The following is a 12,698-nucleotide window of genomic DNA, read 5'->3' on the forward strand; positions in this document are numbered from 1 at the left end:
ATATATTCTTAAAATCAACATTTTGCATCGTATCTTTATTGTGTAAATGACAAACTTATAATATCTGTAAGATGTTATGACATACGCAGAACGTCGGCGGTCGCCTTGCGAATGGCGGAGGTTCCAAGGATGCTGGCGAGCCGTTGCTTAATGGGCATGTCCATATTACTGAGAACCCTACGGTGAGTATGAACTTTACTGACGTTAAAAAATACTTTATTTTTATAATAAATATATATATATTTGATATATATGTAATAAATAGATATAATATTACAAGGAACGGTCGGAATTACTTTAAAATAGCTGTCGTCGTAATTTGGGGGGTGTGTGCGGGGAGAGGGCCCTGTGAAGTTTCGAACTTGGGACGCTAATAATTTTCGATAAGTATATTTATTTTTGAAAACGTGAAATAATGCGACTTTTATTTTTTAACCGACTTCAAAAAAGGAGGAGGTTCTCAATTCGACTGTGTTTTTTTTTGTATGTATGTTACGCGATAACTCCGGTATTTGTGAACCGATTTTCATGATTCTTTTTTTGTTGGAAAGGGGGTATTTCCATAGTGGTCCCATTTCATTTTGAAGAAAATCATCCACCTCAAACGGTGGCTGTTCACGCATGAAGATTCATTTTTATAAATAGCGCCTAACTTTAATTTAGAAGCAATTATTTAGTTGATTTTGCTATTTCTCCAATTCAAGGCGTTTTTCTCTCGATATACTTTGAGTAGTGTCGTAGTGAGAACCTATTTTTATTATCTCCAGTATCAAGTCCTGTATAGTGGCGAACTAGGGGATATTTCAACAAAACTTAGCAAATAGACGTAATTCCACGTACTTTTGAGGTCGGTTTTTTTAGTACTCTGTACTGAGATTATAATCTATATCGAGCAGCCCCCGTAGCATGGCTACGCATGATAGTCGCGACGCGCGCGATAAAATTGAAATAAGCGCGCCCTATTGGCTATGTAAATTAGATTTGATTGAGACAGCCAATAGCGCGCGCTTATATCACTTTTATCGCGCGCGTCGCGACTAACATGCGTAGCCTTGCTACGGCGGATTTTGGAAGCCTTTGTAGCCAAAGTTCAATATAAAAAGGCGACTCAAACCTGGGTGTCGACTCCTGTTCTCCATCCGACATCTGTTCGAAATATTTACTTTCAAATAAGAATTACACGATCAAAACCAAAGACGATGATGAGTATGAAATGATAAGTATGAAGCTTCATTCGCATCATGCCTCTTTTAATTTAGTGGAGTATTACTTATTTGACGGCATTGACTTACAATTATATGGACGTCGGGTCCGCGCTAAAACGTGTCCGAACTTATAGGGCGTTAAAATCGTATACAGAGCGTCATTCACGCTTTAGTCTTCGTTTGTTCGACTGACAGCGAAGCAAGCAAAATTAGACAGTACTGCGATGACATTACAATTTAAATTCAACGTTTTAGCTTTTTACATGTCACTACGTTTAAATAGGTTGACTTGGGACATTTTTTTCGTGGTTTTTGTATTAGACCCGTCGTCCATTTATTTGTAAGTCAGTGCTTTAAACCTAATAATAAATACCTCGGATACATTATAATTTCGCCTTACCAATTTTCTTTTACAGAGAAGTTACAGCTGTCCCCAGGGACATTGGATTGATCCACATTGGTCGTCGAAATTTTACGGTGACTTGGCGATGTTACGAGGCAGAAGCATCAGACGAGGTTTACGTCTACATGGTTTGCGCCAGGATGGTGGACGGGAATGACAAATGCCAGGAAAGGTATGTTATTGAATTGGAATGCATTTTCTCAAGTACAAACCAGAACATGCAAAACTGCTCTAATTAGAGAAAGCGTAGTTGTAATGGCTTCGAAGGTCTGTAACAAATTTCCGATTGAAATAAGAAATGTTTGTTGCTGCTGGCACGGGTTCCTCTTAGGCGAGGGTTCTAGGCTATACTCCGCCACGTTCTATCTTACCGCCTGCCTTGTATGCACATCTTTGAAGTTAAAAAGACGCGAGACATTCACAATATAAATGTAAGGGGCCCAGACAGATTAGTTTATAATAGTTATACTAAACCATCGAGTATATAACCAGAAATAGAGGCGAAATGTAATTTAATTTGTTTGAAAACTATTCTGCCGTATAATTACTGTGACAACTGCGCTCCGATTGGCCAGCCCGAGTTCGAAACAATTGACGGGTGTCGTCAACTGTTTCACTTCAAATCGTCCAGTTAACTTGATCTTTAGTATAATGGACGAAAATTGCAAAATTACTTATTTAATATTTAATTACCGATGAAATGTGATTCCGTTTATTTTGTAATTAGATGTTTTGCTGTTTCTCCCACACCACCGAATAGAACAGCACGGCATTGTTAGAGATATTATCTTTATTACAATAAATACAGAATATTTTTTGGAATATACGGAGACGTCCACACAGGTCAGTTGTTGGCCTGTCTATATTTCAGTGCAAACGGGAGTTGATATTTATAAGAGCTGTATCGCTAATGTGTTACCAGGAATATATGGCCCTTATTTCGTCTTTATTTCTGGTTATATACTCGATGTACTAAACTAAGTTACTACCAGAAACAGTGCGGGGCTACGTGTGTGAGGATATATAATGCTTTACCCTCTGATATAAAAATGATAAATAATAATCTTCTATTTAAACGTCAGCTGATGTCATGGCTAAGAGATAAAAATTTCTATTCAATTAATGACTTCTTTACATATATTTCTCAATAAATTTGACTACTTAACTTATTTGATAAGGAATGTATTTATATTTTTTGACATCTTCATGACATGGCAATAACTTACTATTATAATATGTTATCTTTATACATGATAGGATTTGCTTTAGAATTGCTTAGCTGCCAAAATGTTGACATCCATAGATTTGCAATCCGATAGCCGTAAAATATGAGTACTGTTTTATTATGTATACTTGTAGCACCAAATTGCAAATCATATTTTAAGCAAATAGATATCATTAATTCATTTATTCATTCACAGAAAAACTACACAGCTTTAACTTTAAAAAAAACTAACTGTATAAGTGGCGGTGTCATTGACATTTATGTGTTGTTACAGCAAGAGAAACTCTGCGACTTTCGAAGGCCTGCAACCTAACACAGTGTACGAAGTGCGAGTTCAGGCTCGTATACCAAATCGTGCTCTGGGCGGGCCTTTCAGCCCACCTTACACTGTCACTACATTGGCTGAAGGTGAGTATTGACAATTATCCAATTTCCACATACCAGTAGAGCTACTAGGGAAAGGTTCGTTCAGGGAATTACTCTCACCTTACCTATTATATTATATATATATACGGAGTTATATTCCGAAGCCCAGGTGCTCACGGTGAGGCAGTCATTTATACTAAAATGTGTCTTACATCGTCATTCAAATCTACCCCTAGTTAAAATTGCTCTTGGTAGACGACAAGGTTTCCTTGTCTGTGATACCAAGCGATGCTGTACTGCCTTTGCTAACGGACAATTAACTGAACTAAGTACTAGATTATATAATAAAATTAATAAATCCCATCAAATATATGCATTAAACAAGTATGAAGTTGAATATATACTAAGAAAATGGTTACAGAAATTATCTTATGAGAAGACGGAAGAACTCCTGGTTATATTATCATAAATAGACTTCCATACTTAAATTTTATTTATCTATTTATTTTATTTATCTATCATATAAATGCTATTAAGCGCACTCTACTCCATTTCATTTCACACACACACTCAAACACACACACAAACACACACACTTTCACACACACACACACACACACACTTACACATACTTTCTACTTACTTTTTATTACTGTTATTGCTACTCTACACTAGATTCACGGCACTGCACTACAGTATTTCAGTTTTAGCCGCAGTTCAAAGATTGTTTTCTTTTCTGATTTTGCCGAAACGGAGAATCTTCGTAACACTATTAACACAGGTTTTGTACCTAGAATAGGTTATGATGGTTCAACTTTTGTCTGCCCATACAATCGAATTGTACCTTATTGTAGTCATCTAGTTTAAGTGCTGTATGTTTAAATTGAATAAATTTATTATTATTATTATATATTATTATTTCTTCCGCCAAGCAGTAATGAGAGCATTACTGATACCCAGTATAAAGATTTTTAACAAATCACAGCAGGATTTCGACAACTCGATAGCTTGACTCGTACCTCTTTTGATAAGAGCAATTAGTATTGCTACTACCTATATGTAATATTGCATGCTGCACCGTACTCGACGCAGTATGGTCATGGGTGAAAAATGTTTTTCATTGTGTTCGATCGTTGTATTAACCGCCTCAGTGGCCGAACGGTTACCATACTGGACTGCCACACAGAGGTACCGGGTTCGATTACCGGGCCGATAGAATTATATATAATAGTGACTGTGGGTGTAATTTGTAGTTGTCTATGTGTGTGTCCATGGCACCCGCGATACACGGTTTCTCTAGTGCTGGCTATGAGTGTGTGCGCGTTATCATAATAATTAAATATAATTAATCTTTTACGCAGTTATTTTTAGCAACAGTAATTAAAAGTTCCTTTATATGTTTAACAGGTCCTCAGCGCTTCAAAGACCTAAAAGGCGTGTTCATAAACTCGACAACTCTGCATGTCTCCTGGAACGGCCCTCCGGGGAAGTATACTGTGCGCTATAGCACACGGCTCTGGTTACCTGTCGAACAGTGGACTTCTGTGCAGACTGATAGTAATAATGTTTTGGTGGGTTACTTTTTTATTAACTGATTTTACTATTTGTATATTTTAGACATTGAAACCGTTAGATTGGTTTACTTCAACTACTTTCACAATTCAATGACATCTGGTATTTTGCTGTGGGGCTATGCCGCCGATATTAATAGGATCTTTGTCCTGCAGAAACGTGTGATTAGGGCAATTTACAATCCGTCACAGTATATTAGCGAAAGACGTTAAGAGTGTAGTCATCGAGTATATAACCAGAAATAGAGACGAAATGTCATTTAATTTGTTTGAAAACTATTCTGCCATATCATAACGGTGACAATTGCTCTCCGATTGGCCAGCCCGAATTCGAAACAATTGACGGGTGTCGTCAATTGTTTCACTTCAAATCGACCAGTTGAACTTGAGCTTTGCTATAATGGACGAAAATTGAAAAATTACATAATTTAATATTTAATAACCAATGAAATGTGGTTCCGTTTGTTTTGTAATTAGATGTTTTGCTGTTTCCCACACCATCGAATAGAACAGCTTCCCATTATTAGAGATATTATCTTCATTACAATAAATACAGAATATTTTTGGAATATACGGAGACATACACACAGGGCTGTTGTTGGCGCTGTACTATTTCAGGTTTCTAATTTGTGATTCCAGCGCAAACGAGGGTTGATATTTAAAAGTGATGTAAGATCCATTAGAATGATGACTTGCCAGTGATGGATGGCCCTTATTTCCTCTCCATTTCTGGTTATATACTCGGTGAGCGTAGTTAATGGAGGTTCATCGTCTCGATCTGCCCTAGAGGGAGACAGGTGACACATTAATATGTGTATGTAGTAATAATTAAAAAGTAACCACTTTTCAGGTTATTTACATACTAAGTTCTAATTCCTGTATCTTTTAGATTCACGATGTGGAACCGGCAGATAAGACCTACGTAATGGTGATTGGGTACAACCCCCCGGAGCACAGCCAAGTGGAGACCATCACTCCAGGTAGGTTCTTACTCGTATATGTAAATTCATTTAGTTTTTTTTTACATAATACCCAGTGACGTGACGTACAAGTGCGCCTGGTGGTAAGTGAAATGCCTATCCATAACAGTTGCAATGCCATTTAGAACTTTAAATCGCAAAGAACTTAGGGGTACTTTCACTACGCCTGTCACCTTGAGACATTACCTTTTAAAATTCTAATTTCACAGGAACCCAGTAATGCTCAAATTACTGCTTGGCGGCTGAAATAGGTAAGGTGGCAGTACTTACCTGGACGAACTCTTTCACAAGGACCTCTACTGCATGAATATATACCGAGATTACAGATACGAGGTTACAGCTTATGATGTTAGTTACGACAGCGGCTATGGAGAGAGACAATGTTACCCATTTACATAGGTTTGCTATTTAAAGCTTACTGCCCAACCATATTTATGTTACTCACAGATTTTTTATGCCTGCTGCCTATGGATCAACTACACACAGCAAGCTCTCGGTTGTCTAAGAATTTTGTCCTATAATAGCAGCTGCGCTTCGAGAACATTCGCCGATGCGCAGGTTCGCCGCCATCATGCGGTGACCCATGAAGTTTTAGTAGAGCAGACCTCCTTGTAAAAGAGTAAATTGATTGACTGGATATGTCCAGCCACCTACCCCCTTTCTGCCGCCAAGCAGTAATGTAAGCATTACTGCGTTTCGGTTTTGAAGAGCAAGGGTGTTGGCGAAATTACAAGCACATGAGGTAATGTTACTATTCTGGACTGCCACGCAGAGGTCCTGGTTTCGGGTCCCAGGTCGGGGGAAAAATTTTTATGGCCTGCAATTATTTATCTCGTGAGTTTAGGTGTAATTTGTGGTTGTCTATGTGTGTGTCCATAGCTCCAATACAGGTTCCCTGGTGCGGGACTATAAGCCCGCCATATGCAAAATCAGGGATTGAACCTATATTTATATATACAAGACATAAAGTATTTTATATTTACTCGCAAATGCGATGTAACACATTCTATGTAGCACGGGCGGTAAAAATTACAAACCACGAGTCATTAAAGCCTCGGCTTTGGACTTCTAGCAAACCCTCCTTAGTAATTTCTTAATTACCGCCCATGGATACACAATTTATTCATTTATTTATTATTATTTTTTTGTTCGACATAACATTGTTTCAGGTAAAGAAGAGGTGCACTACAAATACACGCGTGATGGCATCCTGGTGTGGTGGACCGGTCAACGCCCGGGGGCCCACGTGATCCGCTACGAGCAGAATATCACGCGCCCGCTCGAGCAATGGCGTAGCATTGTGGTCCCGCAATCTTCTATTGAGGTAGGTCAAACATGGTTTTTTTTTAGTTTTTTTATGGTTTTTTTTAAGTAACGGGACGAACAGGTTGTGTTTCTGGTGGTAAGTGACATGCATGAACCTTTAGTAATATGAGCATCATTACTGTGACGTTCATTATTACTATTTGGCGGACTATTGTGGTGGACATACCTATTTCTGCCGCCAAATAGTAATATCGACCCCTCCTACCACCAATGTTCCTACGACGATGTGAATAATGCTATATCTAAAGTAGTTGATTGGTTTGCTGTTAATAACCTACTTCTTAATGAGAAAAAAACAAATTGTGTGAAATTTACATTACCCAATGTTAGAGAGACGGTTACAAACATTGTAGTTAGAAACGAAAAATTGAATCTTGTGGATACAGTTGTATTTCTAGGTATAACGTTAGATGCTAAATTGCAATGGGGTCCCCATATAAGTAAGTTATCAAAACGGCTCGGCTCTGCAGTGTACGCGATTAAAAAAATAAGGAAACTTTCAGACGTCGAAACCGCTAGAATGGTTAGATCTACTCCAGTAGATCTCTGGATGAACTCTCTTACAAGGAACTCCTCTGCCACTAAACACCTTATTTATACAGTTATATTATGTGACAAAGTTAAGAATGCTGTGATCCGTAAACCGTTTGAAAGAAGATGAGTAATAATAATCTCTGTACAGAGTACTAAAAAAATCGATCTCAAACTCTCTCTCTCTCAGTACGTGGACTTACATATAATTACCAAGTTTTATTGAAATCGGTTACCGGAAAGTGCGCCAACCCGGGTTCGTCCCCTAGTTCACAACTATGCGGGACTTGACACAGGAGATAATAAAAATCGGTTCTCACTACTCAAAGTATATTGAGAGAGAAAAACGCCTTGAATTGGAGAATAGCAAATCAACCAATAAAATAATTGCTCCTTATTATAAAATGTAGGCGCTATTTATAAATATGATTCTTCATGCGTTAACAGTCACCCATAGAGGTGGATGATTTTCTTCAAAATGAAATGGACCACTATGGAGGTACCCTTTTTCCAACAAAAAAAGAATCATGAAAATCGGTTCACAAATACCGGAGTTATCGCGTAACATACATACAAAAAAAACTTACATTCGAATTGAGAACCTCCTCCTTATTTTGAAGTCGGTTAACAATACAGAAAGTTACGTTGATGTGGTTTGGGCACATGAAGCGGATGAATGAAAGTAGGGTTCCATGTCGTTTAGATTGTGTCCTTCAGCAAGGACATCTCTTTCTGGAATTTCCTTCTCTACAGGTCCTTTTGAGTCATTTGTTATAGCTTTGAGTCACGACCTGCGATGCCAGTGCATTTTCCCCAGCGTATCCCGTCTCTTCTTTGACTATATACTTCCAGTTGTTCGACGATTTCTGTGTTAGTGTATTAGGGCACATTGCTAATGTGGAATGGCGAACTTGGAAGGCAACAGGATGTGGAAATGTTTTCAGAGAATATTCTTAAAAAGGCAGGAGAGGTGATAAATTTAATTAACCATAAGATTATTTTTATTTATTGAATATGTTCTGAATAAGATATTTCATATAAAACATACTGAGTTTGTGTAATAAATGTAATAACTAAAAATAAAGAGAAACAATTTTTGTCACTTTAAAATGTAATTTTTACAGTTGACGGACTTGAATCCTGATCTGCCGACGTACGTGATGGTGTCATCCAGTAAGGGTTCTCTCGGTGAAGTCCTCAACATCGCGCCGAGGCCGCAGCAGGATGATAACTCCGCGTGGTACTTAGGTCAGTCTAGATATTGTCTATATACTATAATTGCATCGATAGCATTAAGAAATGTATAATCGTACAATCATGAACCCTGTTAAGGAGTTACAATCTATATGTATATTGTACAGTCTATGTTTTAAGTTACTAGGGGGTCTGATCCCATTCACCGCCCGAAACAATCTGTCAAATAAGTAACACTCCACCAAATTTAAAGATGTAAGATGCGAATGAAGCTTTCATACTTGACATTGCCTTGATTGGCCTAGTATTACTTATTTGACAGTAATTGTTTCAGGTCGATGTCGAGTGGAGAACGTTTGTTGACCCCCTGAACCCCAAGTCGAGCTTTGGTTCTGAAAGCCTTCTTATGAAATCAACAGAAAAATGTAAAGAAATTGTATTTATACCAAAATGAAATTTTAATGGCTCACTGGTTAAATGTTAAATTTGTTTAACACATTTTCCACACTGATCTATTTAGAACCAAATAGACGTTTAGGGGGTCTATCTGACCCCTCTTAGGGCACGGACTGTACATTGAAAAAAATAGACGTTGTCTTAATATACTGTATTCAACAGAATTATCAAAACGAACCTGAAATAATTATTTGTTATGCAATTGATGCGACGGCTTGTATTGAAACCGCGAGTGGTTCAAAAATAGAATCCTGAGCGTAGAGAAGATTTCAAGGCACAAGACGCGAAACAATTTTGCTGCCGATCGAAACACACAACTTTCACCTCACTATAGCGAGGAAAATGGTAGATGAAAGAAAAACAGTAGAACTATAACAAAAATAATTTAATAAACAAAATTAGTTATCTTTGTCAGTTAAATGTCAACATTAATAAGAATAAAATATACTAACGGATTTATATTACATAAATAATATGCGACAAATCGCGTAGTGGAACGTGTCATTACGTTTTTTTTTCACCACAGTCCATCGTCAAATTCAAATTTCAAAAACCTTTTTTTTTTTCAAAAAACGTTTTTGCGCGCAGATTTCTAATGAGAAAGAAAGCCTTTCCGAACTAGTGAGGTGAAAAAAATGTTTATGATCTATGGGGGTTCTTTGACAGTGACAGTTGTTTGTTTACATTTTTGTTCTTTGAATTCTATAACCGAGTATAAATAAATGCCTACCTGAACCTGGAGTCCCTCATAAAGATTACAATTGTAATAAGTTCAACTTCCAAGTACTTAACAACAGCTATTGTTAGGAATGTAAACGTGACGTTTAACAACTCCTTTCATTATTATATATTATTTGTTCCAGCCGTGGGCATACCTTGCGGGTTGTTTGTATTATGCTTGTTGGCCGTAGCAGCTGTCTGTTTGTGGCGAAGACGGAAAATGGCGCGTTCGCCAAGGTAAGTAAATATCAACAAAACTGTGAAAACTACTTCTGAAGGAAGAATTCACAATTACAGTTACTAGTTTGTACACTTGTGCCCACTACTGGGCACAAGTCTCTTGTAAGGATACAGTTATAATCCATTGTCGACCATGAAGTCCCAATGCAGACTGGTGACGACAAACGTTTTCCAGGGGTTGTGAACCTTTTTCACCGTTATTACTACAAAACGTTGAAATATACGTAACTTGGAAATTAAATATTAAATCTTTATTAACAAATAACGCAAGTTAATATGTGAAGTTAAACACTTGTTTAATTCCTGTTTCCGAAACTTGTTGTAAGTAAACGTGAAGTCCTGTTAAAACTTTGTTCACGCATTCATTTTCGCAAATTCAAATTAGAAATGGTACCAATTAATTTCGATACATTTTTTTTGTATGTATGTTATGCGTGTACTGTGGCATTTGTGAACTGATTTTGATGCTTCTTATTTGTTGAAAAGAGGGTACTTCAATAGTGGTCTCATTTAAATTTGAAGAAAATATTCCTTCTAGGGTGGCAAACTAGGGGATGAATCCGATTTCAATAAACTTGGCAAATAGATGTCATTCCACGAACTTTTGAGGTCAGTTTTTTATAGAATATTGTACTTATGCTATGTTTTAGGCAACGCCGGCGAAACGCAAGTCCTAACGATGGGAATGCAGAGGAAGGTGCTGAAATGAAGGTATGTTGCAAACGTAGATCAAGTTATTACTAAGATACTTCTCACTAAAAACCGTATTCGTTTACAATAATCCGAAGAGGTATTCCTAATGAGCAGATAAAATATCTACATATACAGGGTGATTTGTAAATTACTAGCAACCTCGCAGGATCATATTGCTAACATCATAAACAACAACTTTTGTCTAGTTTTGTTGTGAGTTTTTTCAAAACGTTATAAATTTCCAAAAAAATTTTTTTTTTGACACTTTAAACGACTACCAAAAAAGAGAGCGTTTGTGAACCGAATTTGATAATTCTTTTTGTGTTAGAAAGAGGGTACATCAGTATTGATTCCATTTAAATTTCAAGAAAATATTCCACCTGTAAACCCTTAGAAGAAGAAGGAAGAATTGTTAAGTCTGAAGTCGGCTCTTTTTTTTTTAATAAAAATTATGAGATCTATATTTAGCAGTTAAATGCCTACCTGTCTCCGTGGCCGAACGGTTATCATGACTTTGTTTGTCAGTTTGGGTGTAATTTGTGGTTGTCTAGCTGGCTGGCTATGTGGAGTGTGTGCGTTGTTGCGTTGTTAAATATAAACTTACACCCCGCTGACGCTTTCTTTTGCTATCCCAACGCAGAGTTGTCACCGTTTAGAGCAATCAATTTAAATATTTTTTAGTAGCAGTAGAGTTCTTTATGGAAGAGTTGGAAGATTTCGCCCAGTATCTATTTCTGCCGAGCAGTTACGTGAGCATTATACTGTGTTCTGGTTTGGTAGGGTAAGGGTGAAATTACGGGCACATGGGATTTTGCGATTTAAAGCTCTGAGTGGCACTGCAACTGCTGTGAACAGGCGTGTCGCTTGACACCAGGCAAACGACTTGTTCGCCCTGTCACTTTGTTTCATGAAAAAAAATGTATATGATAAACAATTAAAATTCATACAACAAAAGATGTTGTTTATGATGTTAGTGGTACAGTCTTGCGAGATTGTTAGTATTATTAAATAACCTTGTAGATAGATACAAGGAATAACATGGAGTGAGAAATAGATTTACTGCGTCAAAGGATATAACTGGAAGTCTACCACGAAACACGATACTACGTGTCAGCGTCCGTAACGAAGCTCACTGCTGACATACGTACTACGTATATCAGTTTTAACGATGAAAATAATGTCAAAATTCGATACGGAAGCTGACATTTGACGTTTCGGAGTAAGGACTTAGTTAAATCACGATCTTCATACGTGTTTCGTGGTAGCCTCCGTTCCGATACTAAGTTAAACCGATATTTGTGGGAGACCTCCTGTTCACCTAGAGAACTGTCGTCGTTCGATTTTAAAATATATCTAGAGACACCATGAAAAAAATGCAGTACATAACTAACTGTTCACCAAAGTAAACTAATAATAATAAGCTACAAGCAATAGCTTGGTTTCACAAATGCAGATATTGTTGATAGTTTTATTTAAGCGAGCTTCCGTTACTTAGGAGAGGGGCTGTATAATTAGTATTTTTAACTTTTAATTGTTAGATTAACCCGTCATGCGTGCTAGAACCACAAGTGTTTAGAACGTGCAACAAAAAAATATAAACATAGAAACTTTTTTATTTTTTATTTTTTTTTCCTACCAAAATCGTTGGGGGCATCATGCGTCTCTAGGACGCGAGGTAGCTTAAAAAATACTTTTAATAAAATTATTTTATTTTATTTCGATAAAAACAACAAATTGTTACATATATTCTTAAAATCAACATTTTGCATCGTATCTTTATTGTGTAAA

At 37.1% G+C, this 12,698-nt stretch overlaps 1 protein-coding gene across 1 annotated transcript; it reads left to right on the forward strand.

Moving 5' to 3' along the window:
* Nucleotides 1–89: 89 nt before the first annotated feature.
* Nucleotides 90–10,928, forward strand: LOC113238827 (the record flags this gene model as incomplete). The annotated part of the gene is made up of 9 exons (XM_026475672.1): nt 90–182; nt 1,622–1,780; nt 3,108–3,241; nt 4,607–4,770; nt 5,660–5,750; nt 6,920–7,074; nt 8,732–8,855; nt 10,121–10,214; nt 10,868–10,928. Coding segments are annotated over 9 exons (1,075 nt in total), but the record flags the coding sequence as incomplete, so codon positions are not given.
* Between the last annotated feature and the right edge of the window lie 1,770 nt (nt 10,929–12,698).

This window comes from Hyposmocoma kahamanoa, unplaced genomic scaffold, assembly GCF_003589595.1.
Source record: "Hyposmocoma kahamanoa isolate Upper Pololo Valley unplaced genomic scaffold, ASM358959v1 98306, whole genome shotgun sequence".
Lineage (NCBI taxonomy): Eukaryota > Metazoa > Arthropoda > Insecta > Lepidoptera > Cosmopterigidae > Hyposmocoma > Hyposmocoma kahamanoa.